Source organism: Lepidochelys kempii, chromosome 2, assembly GCF_965140285.1.
Source record: "Lepidochelys kempii isolate rLepKem1 chromosome 2, rLepKem1.hap1, whole genome shotgun sequence".
Classification (NCBI taxonomy): Eukaryota; Metazoa; Chordata; order Testudines; family Cheloniidae; genus Lepidochelys; species Lepidochelys kempii.
The window spans coordinates 66652598-66665051 of NC_136381.1; the positions used below are offsets into that span (position 1 = coordinate 66652598).

A 12454-nucleotide genomic window follows, 5' to 3' on the forward strand; every position below is an offset into this window, starting at 1 on the left:
TGTCTTCATAATTACCTTCCTAATGTTTGCATTAGATTCAACCTTGAAGATGTTTTCTAAAGAATCAAAAACACTCCAAAGAAGTATATCCTTTTCAAACATGGTGAGTAGTTGTCATCATTAAGGGAAGTCTTCCTGAAAGCTACCCACAGAAAGATGTCCCTTGTCAGCAGTATAGCAATGAAATGCCAGATTTGCCTTTGTTTCCTTCTCTCTCCAGCCTTCTGCATTTTCTCTTGCATGAGTAATTTACCGATGTGGGGTGAGGTTCAGTACTGTGCCTCCAAAGAAGCATAGCACAGCTCGCACCCTCCTAGGTTTGGGCTGCTTTGAGGCCCAGAGTAAACCTGGTGATGTAATTGAGACCATCCAAGGGTCTGCCTATATTACATAAATTCATCACTGATTGTCTAAGGCCAGCTATGCTGCCCCGAATCTCTGCAGCACTACATGCTCTCTCATGCCCCTGACATGTCCCCTGGACCAGGGCTTGCAAGGGGATCCTTGGAAGAATATCTTTTGTCTATCTTCCTCAGTTCTGTGCCAGGAGAGTTATCCTCCAGAGGGAGCTGAGTCTTTTAGAGCCTCTTTACACAGCTCCTGTCATTTTAGTTAACATAAAGGGTCTGGAGCAAGGGTGAGAATCTCACCTGTGGCATTGACTAGGCTGCTGCTAATTCTGGCTGTGACTGCTGTTTTCTTTTCTTTAGTACTTTTTTCCTAATCCTTGGCCAAGGAGCCAGTTTCTCTCATTAATGGGCCTTGTCTACACTGACATTTCTCTTAGTCTCCTACAAGTGCGGTGCAGCTACATTGCAGAAATGGTGAAACCCCTAGTAGAGACTTGTAGCTGCCTTTCTGCCACTGTTACACCTAACCCTGCTTTGGGCAGGTGTAGCACGCAAGGCAACAAAAACACCAGCAACAGAACTACACAAATTCTCCCGCTGTTGCTGGTAGTGCTGCTGGTTGTATAACTGCAGCAAATTTCAATAGACAAGCTAGTGTAGACAAAGGCCTTAGCACTAACAGCACTGTCTTTCCTTAAATTGATAGATATTCTTTGCTTGTTCAGAGCTAACAGGGCTGCCTTTTTACTTATGCACTGCAGAGAGAAATACCCTTTCACAATCAGAAAAATATAATCTTCCATGCACCCCTTTTCATGAAAATATCGTTCTCTGACTAGTAGTTATCATGAGATGGTTCTTGGCAGTGTAAATATAGAACAAAAGCTTCCTTTTACTTCGGTGGTTTTAGGTGTGTTCAGTATTTGCTATGTCTCAAGTGGATAGGTAGCTGCAAAATTGAAAAGCTTGTTCATGCGAATAGGATGAAGCAACGCACTGTATTCTTGAAGCATGAACTAAGATTTACTGTATCCTCTATAACATACTGGAGGGAGTTGGAACTCTTATGCAAAGCTGGTAACTCTCTTATGTTGACCATAGTGAATCCACCATCCTTTAAGGCAGTAAGAGTTCATCTCGGTCACCATCTTTTTTTTTTTTTTTTTTTTTTTTGAGAACATGAAATGTATAGGATGTAGATACTGTTTGGTTTTTTCCCAAATACGTGCTAATGCACTTTAATTGACTTCTATGCTATCTGGCACTAAATTGAACACTGCTCTGTTTTCCTTATAGGCCTTGTCATCTTGTTTAATCTTACCGGGAGATACCACTGTCATAAGTTCTTCGTGGGACAATCATATGTGTGTATTTATTTTGTGGATTATATTTAATCATACCGTTTTTGGGTAACTGTGCTTTATGAAACTTCTTTTGAGAACATGGAAGTAAGTCGCTGTCGGGAAGCATTTACTCTTTTTCTATATTTTTTTTTTTTGGCCAATTTCTATCTGTTATTTAGAAATTATAGAAGCTAAATTATTTTAACTTATTTAAAACCTATAAAAGTTTGCTCTCTAAAGCTGTACTTTCATAACTAATACTTTTTTCCTGATAGCTATTTTTATTCAGTCGCATTTGGAAGACGGCAAGACACCTTAATGGGACATGATGATGCCGTCAGCAAGATCTGCTGGCATGATAATCGCTTGTATTCTGCATCTTGGGACTCCACTGTAAAGGTTTGTATGTCAGCCACTTTACTATTTATACTCATGGTTTTCATTAAGGTGATAGTGGAATACTCCAGAGTTCGTGATAGTAGCTTTCCTGTTGCTAACAAAGATTGCTGTAATTGTGTCTTTATGTCCTTTATAATTAAGGCTGCAAGTTTGTCACGGAAATCATGGATTCTGTGACTTTCCGTGACTTCTGCAGCGGCTGGCCCTGGGGCTGTCCAAGCTGCTCGGGTGGCCCCTGGGCCAGCTGCACCGGCCACTGCTAGGGAAGTCTTGGGTCACTGTCTCCTCCCCCCAGCAGCAGCAGGAGTTTGGGAGGGGTGCTGGGGGTTGGGGTACAGGAGGGGGTGAGGGCTTATCTCACTCTGGGAAGTGCTTACCTTGGGGGGGCTCCCCGGAAGTGGCAACATCCCTCTGCTCCTAGAGGGTGGCACAGCCAGGGTGCTCTGTGTGCTGCCTCCACCTGCAGGCACCGCCTCCTCAGCTCCCATTGGCCGCGGTTCCCGGCCAAAGGGAGCGGAGGAGGCAGCGTGCAGAGCTGCATGGCCGCACCTCTGCCTAGGAGCTGAGGGATGTCGCCGCTTCCAGAAAGGCACGGAGCCACCAACCCTCCCCCCCTGAACCCTCCCCCCCCCACCAACCGGGATCCCAGGCCGCCCTCCCTCCCACGGCACCTCTGGGCCGCCCCTTTCCCCAAGAGTTAGTTAGGGGTCTATAGTACAAGTCACGGAGAGGTCACGGGCCGTGAATTTTTGTTTACTGCCCGTGACTTTTATTAAAAATACCCATGATTAAAACGTAGCCTTATTTGTAATAGCCCAGTGGTTTTCAACCTTTTTTCATTTGTGGACCGCTAAAAAATTTCAAATGGAGGTGTCTTTGGAAATCTTAGACATATTCCACAGGTTGAAAATCACTATTCTATGTTAATGACAACTTTTGCGGACCCCTTAGACATAGTCTACAAACCCCCAGGGGTCCCACAGGTTGAAAACCACTGTAAAAACCACTGTACCTTAAATCCACTCAAAGGTAATGCAGTACTTAAGTGGAATATCTTGCAATGATGCTAGTGCTCTATGATCTGCATTGACTATCTATTGGGCTTTGAGTAGAGATTAATGTGTTGGCTTTGCCTTATGACCATTAAATGGGATAAGATCTGCCTAATTAAAATATCACCTCTCCCTGTCTAATACTGTCATAGTTAGAATCGGAGACCTCCCCCCAAACATTTGTTTTAAGAGGGGGAGCATTTGGAATTTTGAAACTTGTCACTGCCCTTAAGGGCATTCTGCAAAGTCTGTCTGTCTGTTTGGTGGATTGTTTTATCATGTTTTCTTGCTCAGTGGGTAGAGGATGCTTCTGTTTGGTTCAGTGGAATATGCTGCTGCTGCTGCTACTGACTGTTTTTAATTGTTATAGACTAAGTTCTTTGTGATTTGTGAAGAGAGCTTAGAGCAGGCAGGTTTAATGTTTAAACCAAAACAAGTTTTGCGGATGATACTAAACTGGGAGGAGTGGTAGATACGCTGGAGGGGAGGGATAGGATACAGAAAGACCTAGACAAATTGGAGGATTGGGCCAAAAGAAATGTGATGAGGTTCAATAAGGATAAGTGCAGGGTCCTGCACTTAGGACGGAAGAACCCAATGCACAGCTACAGACTAGGGACCGAATGGCTAGGCAGCAGTTCTGCAGAAAAGGACCTAGGGGTGACAGTGGACGAGAAGCTGGATATGAGTCAGCAGTGTGCCCTTGTTGCCAAGAAGGCCAATGGCATTTTGGGATGTATAAGTAGGGGCATAGCGAGCAGATCGAGGGACGTGATCGTTCCCCTCTATTCGACATTGGTGAGGCCTCATCTGGAGTACTGTGTCCAGTTTTGGGCCCCACACTTCAAGAAGGATGTGGATAAATTGGAGAGAGTCCAGCGAAGGGCAACAAAAATGATAAGGGGACTGGAACACATGAGTTATGAGGAGAGGCTGAGGGAGCTGGGATTGTTTAGCCTGCAGAAGAGAAGAATGAGGGGGGATTTGATAGCTGCTTTCAACTACCTGAAAGGGGGTTCCAAAGAGGATGGCTCTAGACTGTTCTCAATGGTAGCAGATGACAGAACGAGGAGTAATGGTCTCAAGTTGCAGTGGGGAAGGTTTAGATTGGATATTAGGAAAAACTTTTTCACTAAGAGGGTGGTGAAACACTGGAATGCGTTACCTAGGGAGGTGGTAGAATCTCCTTCCTTAGAGGTTTTTAAGGTCAGGCTTGACAAAGCCCTGGCTGGGATGATTTAACTGGGAATGGGTCCTGCTTTGAGCAGGGGGTTGGACTAGATGACCTTCTGGGGTCCCTTCCAACCCTGATATTCTATGATTCTAAGTAAAAGGAAGAATAATTCTGAACTTAAAAACAAGGAGGAAGTTTCTTGAACTGTCGTTTGTACAGTTGAACTGACCTTTGTACAGCTTTTAGTTAGCATAAACAACTTAAACCTTGCAGTGACAGAGCTAGGTAATTAAAAGAAAAGTTAACACGACCTAGTTGTCCTAATGCTTGTTTAAATAAACTGCAATGTTGGTATTCTAGGTGTGGCACTGTGTTCCTGCAGAGGTTCTGGGCACCAAAAGACATCAATTTGAATTGCTTGCTGAGTTAGAACATGATGTTAGTGTGAGTATGGAAATGTACACATATATAACTTCTAATCAATCAAAGACTACAGTCTGGAGTTACTTGACAATATCTCAATTAAGCTTTTAAAAGATCTGGCATAAACCAACAAAAGTGAAAATTCTGAATTAAGACTACCATTCATCAAAGGCTGTCAGTTGCTAGATATTGCAATGCCAAGACTAGGATGGACTAGAATAGTCTAAGGGGAAAGTGAAAGCTAACTCCAAATATTTTTCTCTTTTCTTAAAAGAATTGGTTCAAGTGTCCACTTCTGGAGAGTGGAAAGGTTGTATAAACAAATGGGTTTTCTTATTATTGGTCTGGCACTACTTGTGGTGTGTGCAAAGGGTTCATGGGCTCTTTCAATAAATCAGAATAAATTTGTCTGAAGTATTTGCATCCTCATGCCTTCTACATAAATACCAAATTTGGCTGTTTAGCGTTTTTAGGTAAAAGTCTGACTTGTTTTCCATGTTTTGTACTTTCCTATGATCTATGTTATCATAAACACCACTGTGAATATCTAAATACATTGTACGTGTTTGGCTCAAACATACAATTAAAAATAAATATGGGCAGATACTGGTATATACATGTACACAAATCCGTTAACTTCTAACATCATTCCTGCAGAGTATTTAGAACACTTGTATTGAAATTTCTTAAACCTCTCAGTGGATTTATTTATAGATCACAAGGAGGCAACAATGCCTGGTAAAATTTACCAACAGCATCCAAGGATATCAAAAACAGATGGGTTGGGCAAAGCGCAGGCTAGTGGTTTTTTAGACCTGTTTGCTATGGTTAAACATTTCTTTGACTGATAACTAATTAGAAATGTAGGCTGTAATCTTCTCTTGGATAAGATCTTAAATGTCAATTCAAATGTCTGATTCTGCAAGGAAAAAGAACGCTTATAAATCTGCTTAAGACTCCATTTCCTGCTCGCATATAGTTGGCAAGGATTTTACATTTTGAAAAAAAGTAGGGATTTTATATAAAAATATGTAATCAACTGATGTCATAAAATTGGATACTTATGGAAGACAGGCTTGTTTGTGAACACTCAGAGGTCTATCAAGAATGCCCATGTGAGAGCTGAGTAAAGGAATAATGTGGTACTTAATTGTCTAGGTAAATACTATCAACCTAAATGCTGCAAATGCAATGCTGGTGTCCGGAACCAAAGAAGGCACTGTTAGTATTTGGGATGTTACTACTGCCACTATGTTGCACCAACTTTCATGTCATTCAGGGACCGTGTATGATGCTGCTTTTAGTCCTGGTATGTTGTGTTTAAGTCTCTTCTAATATGCAGGTGTTGAGAGAGATGAGAATTGCTAGAGGAATCTCTGTCTTTGTATAGCTCTACTGTACAGTGATATCTAGATTTGTAACGTAATTGTAGAGTTTTAGATCTTCGGTTATACTCAGACACAAATCTCCAGTCTCCAGGTTTTATCAGTGCTTTACCATACTTGAAGTTAGAATACTTTTCTGGGCTAGTTATAAATTGCTTCAGTTTTTTTGCTTGAAGATTTACTTACTCCTCATTATCTGAGATGTGACTGAAATAACTGCTTTTAATTAAAGCATGTTTTCTGACCTACCTAACTAATGTGCAGTATTAGTCATCATTCCTTCCTTTGACCACTGGAAATATTAGATATGCAGTACTGTACATGTTTAATACATTTAATTTTTGTATAGACAGCAGACATCTGCTCAGCACGGGAGAAGATGGCTGTTTTAAAGTAATAGATGTGCAAACTGGAATGCTCATTTCTTCTATGGCCTCAGAGCAGCCTCAAAGGTAATGCTGAGGAAAAGCTCTGTGTGAAGCGCAACCCCTTCTAGCTACAGTGGCTGTGTGGATAATTGATAGTTATGTCTCTGAATTATAGTGGGGGCAGGAAGTGGACATTGGTGTTTGCATCAAATGCCCAAAGGGAATGTGGAAATGACACAAATATGAAACACTTCTAAGGTATATGTCATCTAGGAGAAATGGGGTCATCTTAACAAGAGATGCATGTATCAACAGATGGAAGTGCAAAGGTTGGGATTCTGTGTGCATTGTCTGCTGCCGCCACAGTTTCTCAATTTGGCTGCTAAAGCTAGGCACTTCTATAAATGACCAGCCTGTCAGATGTGCTAAGCAGCTGCAGTTTTCACTGAAATTAGTGAGAGCTGACACTGAAAATTGCTACAATTAATAGATGCAAGTTTGTGTGTAGTTCAGCAGCTGTAAAGCATCTTGGATTCAAAACTTGTTAGTTTGCAGTATACCAAAAACTATAGAAGTGTCAGCCTTGGTATCTTACGCTGAAGAAAGTATCAATTTTAACTTGAGGGGGCTCTTTCCCACCTCTCTCTACTCAGACTGATCTAGTGTTTCAGAGTATAGAGCAATACGATTTGTGCTTTAAACTATCGACAGCCAGTTTTCTTCATTTTTCAAACTTTCCCTTTACCCTTGCACCAAACTCTCATTGCTTAATTCATAGTGCAGCATTGGCCTCAGTACTAAGTAGAACAGTTTCTTTTATGCATAGGTGATGGACTAAACTAACAGGTAGAAGAGTCTTAAATAATGCCGCCACTTAATGCAAGTGGGATAAAAGATTGCCGAATTATTTTGCAGATGTTTCAAATGGGATGGACATACTGTTTTATCAGGAAGCCAGTCTGGAGAATTATTGGTTTGGGACCTTCTTGCAGGAAAAGTTATTGAAAGAATCAAAGGACATACAGGTGTGTGTGGAGTACTGTGTAATCTCCTCGGGCCAGATCCACAAAGGAACTTAGGTGCCTAAACCCCAGTTTTAGGGGCCTATGTCCCAGATTTAGGCTCCCCTGTGGTGCCACCTACTCCTGTGGCATCTAAACTCACTCAACCCCTAAATTTTTGCTGTAAATGTTCCCTCAACAACTATGTTTCTGCCTCTGCACATGCAGACTGCTGCCTCCCTCTAGGTATCTGGACACCTATCTCCTGTCTAGGCCCCAGCACCATCCGCAAATGGGGGGAAGATAGGTGCTACTCTGCCTATCTTGTCTGCAGAGCCTGATCTGGTAGACATGCTCAGAGCAGCCTAACTACACACACAGCAACCAGAGTGTGGCAGGGAGGAGGACTCTCTCTTTTAACCTTCAGCACAATGGCTAGGGTACTGCCCAGGATGGTGGGAGACCCAGGCGAGTCTCTCCTATTGAATCTGTTCCACTTTAATTCAATGTTTGACTAATTAAATATGAATTGGGCCAGAGGGAGTGAGGTCATGTCTACACTATGGGCTCTACAGTGACACTGTTACAGTGTTGTAGCTCTGTAGTGTAGATACTTCCTACCACAGCAGAAGGGGTTTTTCCTTCATTATTGATGATCTACTTCTCTGAGCAGCAGAATGCTATGCCGGGGGTTCGGTTGGCTTAACTATAGCGCTACGGGGGTGTGAATTTTTCACACCCTTGCGTGATGTAACTAGGTGAATCTAAATTTTAAGAGTAGACCAGGTCTCAGGGTGACTATATAGTCCACTGGCTTCAGCGCTCAACTGAGCGGGGGGAACCCCCTCTTCGAATCTCTTCCATCATCAGGCAGAGGGGGAATTGGTCTGATCTTCTGCATCTGAGGTGAGTGCTCTAATCGTTGAGCTAGTGGTTATAAGGGAGGTCCTCCTCCTTCTCTTGTTTTGTGTGGAATGAGACAGGCACCTAACTTATTGCTGCAAAAAGGGGCTTAGGCACTTAAGCTGCCTGACTTCAGGAGAGGGGTTTCTGGCTGTGGGTTATAGGCAGAGAAAGGCACCTTGCTCCATGAGAAGGGGGGGACTGAGGATACACCCCTCTTATTGGCATCTCCCCTTGGCTGGCTTGCACAGCTCCTCACCTAGCACGCTGGCTTTTGTGGAACCCCTTCTCTCTCTCTCTCCCCATGTTGTGTACTGTGAGCCCAGGCACCTAATTCAGGCTTTGTGGACCTAAAAGTTAAGCATTGCAACACCCTACATACCTTTGTGAATCTGAGTCCCAGTTCTGTGCAAGGTTCCTTTTTCCAGAGGAGCACTGTACTCTGACATGGGTCACAGAACAGTTACAATTTCTGACACCATCGCCAGTTTCGGTGAACTGGAATTTCGAATCAAATGACAGTTGGATCAGATGCTAAATTTAAGACCATAGAAAGTCTCCCATTGGCTTTAGTGGAAGATGAAAAGGACCCTTCATCTCCCTTTATAATGCTGCTGGCCCACGAATAATGGATGATCTGCCCCTTGGTGACCTGACGGGAAGAAGAAAGAAAAGATTAACAGGAGAAATGTTGATTTCTACTGATTTGGATGTTGCAGTGATACTGATGAAAACAGGCTGCTCTAATAGCATGCAAGGCCTAGTATACTCCAGCTATGGCAAAATACCCAGGTTTTGGCAGCAGATGTGAAATTTTGGGAAAGTCAGAGTTTGTATTTTCCACATTTAATAAAACCTAATTTTGAAAAAATCTGTCCAAAGTCCATATATTTATTTTGATGTCAAATTCAATTTTACAGTCAGCACACTTTAAGGTTTCGGTGTGTTAGTCTGACCCAAACCTGTTTCAGAGCATCTAAAGGCTTGAAGATAATACTATCTAGCATCAGTTTGCTTGTAAGGTTTCCCTTGCTCTTATGAGGGCTGGAAACAGCAGTGTAATAAAAGCTTACTTGTGGAATTCAGCTCTGCATGGAGGGGTGGAATCTCAGCAAACACACGATTTCTGGCCATATGCTCCCACTGAAGTGTATTGTAGGATTGTGTAGGATGCCAACTCTGATTTTAACATGTGAGAAATGGGTCAAGTGGCAGGGGCTAAGAATGCTGTGAAGGGTCCTCTGAAAGTTGGGCTAAAGGAAAACTCTTGTAGCCTTTGGCCAGTTGACTAGAGTGGAAATGGCTGTGGCTAAATTGACTCATCCAGTTCAAAAGACTGCTAAGGATATGCAGTGTGCTAGAGTTAAGTATACATACTGTAAATGAGATCACTGGTCCTCACTGAGCATGCTCAAGCAAGAGAAATTTTAAGGCTGTGCTGTTAAATGCTATTAATTTGATCAAAACTACCCATCAAATACCTCCTGCAAACTTGTTTTTAAAATAGTACTCTTCTGATTTGTTCACACGTCTCCGCTATTCCCACTGTGTTTGTATCTAACACAAAATTCAATTCCCTGTTTTTCTCAGGTGCTGTAACATGCATGTGGATGAATGAGCAATGCAGCAGTATTCTCACAGGAGGGGAAGATAAACAAATCATGTTCTGGAAACTGCAATATTAAGTGCCTTTTCCCTACAGATACTTAAATGAACTCAACATATTTTAAACCAAACTTCATAAAGGAACTTACCCATGTGCAATGATGGCTGCTGAAGGTCAACCAAAAAAAAAAGCTTGGTTTATCTAAAACTTTCTAGCTTATGGTGACTTCATTTAAAGCTCTTGTACTGTAATTTCCATACTGTAATATTTTTGTTTGTATTTCATTAAGTCTGTCATATTGTCTCAACTTGAAAATGCTTGTCTTCATTTGAGATGAGACTTATTTTTCTGTAATTAAAGAGATTTTAACTTGCAATCACTGTGTGATCTACTTGAACTGCATCAAATAGGGTAGTGTATGTTTAAATCAATAAAGCAAGCCTCTCTTATTTCCGCAAGGACCATGTTCATATCATCTTTTTTTGAATTGGAAGCTTCTAAGCAAAAGCCTTTTCATAAACCTCTGCTCTCTACAAATTTATTAGAAGGAAACATGATCTTCCCTTAGCCCTACCACTCTAAAGAGTCTTTCTCATCTATCACACCTGCCTGCTTCCTAGTATAGTAGAACCTCCAATTTCTTGTGGTGAACAGGGGCAAAAGGAGGAATCTTTACTCATGAACAAAGTGTTTCTATACCTGAGGCAGCTGTTATACTTTAATCACCTACAGGACAGCTGCAGTAGCTCCCACTTTGTGCAGGAGAAACATTTGTTCTGCTCCAAGGGAGCAGAATTGGGGGTTGTGAGGTTACTTACCAATAACTTGTTCTTCCAGTTGCCTTTGTATATTCACATTGGTGCCTCTTGGTGTTGAGCTGCAGAGTCACCATAGGGGTGGATGTGCATTCAAATGCAATGGTGCAATTTCAGCACCTTACTCCTACATGTGTCCTCCCAAACTCGAGTTCTGATTTTTTTTTTTGTACAATGCCGAGGGAAAGATGCAAGTAATGTGATGGCAGAAGGGACTGAGAACAGTAACCTCATCTTATTTTAAGCCCCTGTGTACTCTCAGAAGGGGGAGATTAGTGATGGACAGTGAATGAGGAGTTCTGTAGATGAATGTGGACTAGCATTGCTCTCCCAACTGGGCATGAATGTGAAGTCTGATTAATAGTGCTTGCTGATTGTATGGTTGGTGCTGCTCTGTGAATAGGAATGTGCCTGAAAAAAGCCCCAGATGATGCAGCAGCTCTGGCAGGAGTGCATTTTAATCCCAGGAGCATTGTGGTTGTAGCTAAACTGTCACCTCACAGTATACATCTTTGTATCCTTCCAAGGAGTGTCAAGTTAGAGCTGAACCCAATTGATTCCCTTTGTTCCACTGGCAGAATCTAGTAAGGGGCACCATGATTAAAACTTGGAAAAATATTTTGCCCAAAACTTTTCCAGTAAAAAATACAGATTGTTAAATTGAAAATTTTGCCAAATTGTTGTGGGTTTTTTTTCTGAGGGACCTTTTTTAAAAAAAAGAAATTGAAGGGTTTTGACACTTTGGAAATGCTTCCATTTTTAAATGTTAAATGCTCAAAATTGAAACACTTTTTTTAATTGTTTTGGTTTGACCCAAAATTAATTTTTTGTAATTGCCAGAAAACTGAAAAGTTGGTTATTCACTTAGCTGTCCTTCACAAGCTGGTAAGAAAGCCAGGCAAACTTGATAATTGGCCATTCAAAATCTACTGAGCCAGAAGCAAAGGCATTCTGCCTGAAGATCCATTTCCTGCTACTCCAGTCAATGGTCATTGTGATGGGTTTGGTCACAGAAACCCCCTTGGGCCTGTCTATGCTGGGGCAGATGTAATGTCCTGGTGAAGGAGCTGGTCTCTTAGCTTCAGTAAGAGCCTTCATGGAATACTGCATTCAAGGACACAGGAGAAGCTAGAGTGGCTGCTGCATTATGGTGTTTCCATGATGCCTGATCTGAGGATAGAAACAGTATCCTGGGATCCTCCAAACTGATGATGTGGAAGGGGCTCAGGATACCAGATTAGCACTGAAGAGCGAGGTGTGGGGCAGCATCAAAATGGCCATTAGGTACTGTACTCAGATGGTGTCCTTGGGATTTGTAATAGTGAAGTGTTCAGGTTTGTTAGTGCTGAGAGGTCCAGTGGATGAGATGTGTGGAAAAGAGGTGACAACTGCCATTTGAGAGGCCCCATACCAATCCTATATTGATGGGAGAGAGTGCTTCCTCTTATTTACATCTCCCACCCTTATGGGGAGCTGGCCTTCCTTTTTTTCCTTCCCCGAGGGTACTCTGATGGGTCCCCTGGAGCAGTTATCAGTGCTGGAGGACAGGCCCAGTACAGGACTCAGAGCTGGTGCAGATAGCAGTGGTGCTGGTTGAAGTGGTAAGACACCTGAGTCTATACAAGAGCTTTTGTA

At 42.3% G+C, this 12454-nt stretch overlaps 1 protein-coding gene across 11 annotated transcripts in view; it reads left to right on the forward strand.

Moving 5' to 3' along the window:
- Window positions 1-10435, forward strand: part of NSMAF (neutral sphingomyelinase activation associated factor) — a 57148-nt gene extending 46713 nt beyond the window's left edge. For 4 of the 11 annotated variants that reach the window (XM_073331084.2, XM_073331089.2, XM_073331087.2 and 1 more), the window contains 8 exons: window positions 36-103; window positions 1647-1714; window positions 1969-2092; window positions 4679-4762; window positions 5900-6050; window positions 6476-6578; window positions 7410-7519; window positions 9989-10434. In XM_073331084.2, coding sequence (XP_073187185.1) covers window positions 36-103; window positions 1647-1714; window positions 1969-2092; window positions 4679-4762; window positions 5900-6050; window positions 6476-6578; window positions 7410-7519; window positions 9989-10083 — 803 coding nt within the window. In that variant the 3' untranslated portion in view covers window positions 10084-10434. Of the gene's footprint in view, window positions 1-35; window positions 104-1646; window positions 1715-1968; window positions 2093-4678; window positions 4763-5899; window positions 6051-6475; window positions 6579-7409; window positions 7520-9988 lie in introns of those variants that run through there. The other 7 variants (XM_073331083.2, XM_073331085.2, XM_073331086.2 and 4 more) reach the window with 7 other exon arrangements.
- Window positions 10436-12454: the final 2019 nt, after the last annotated feature.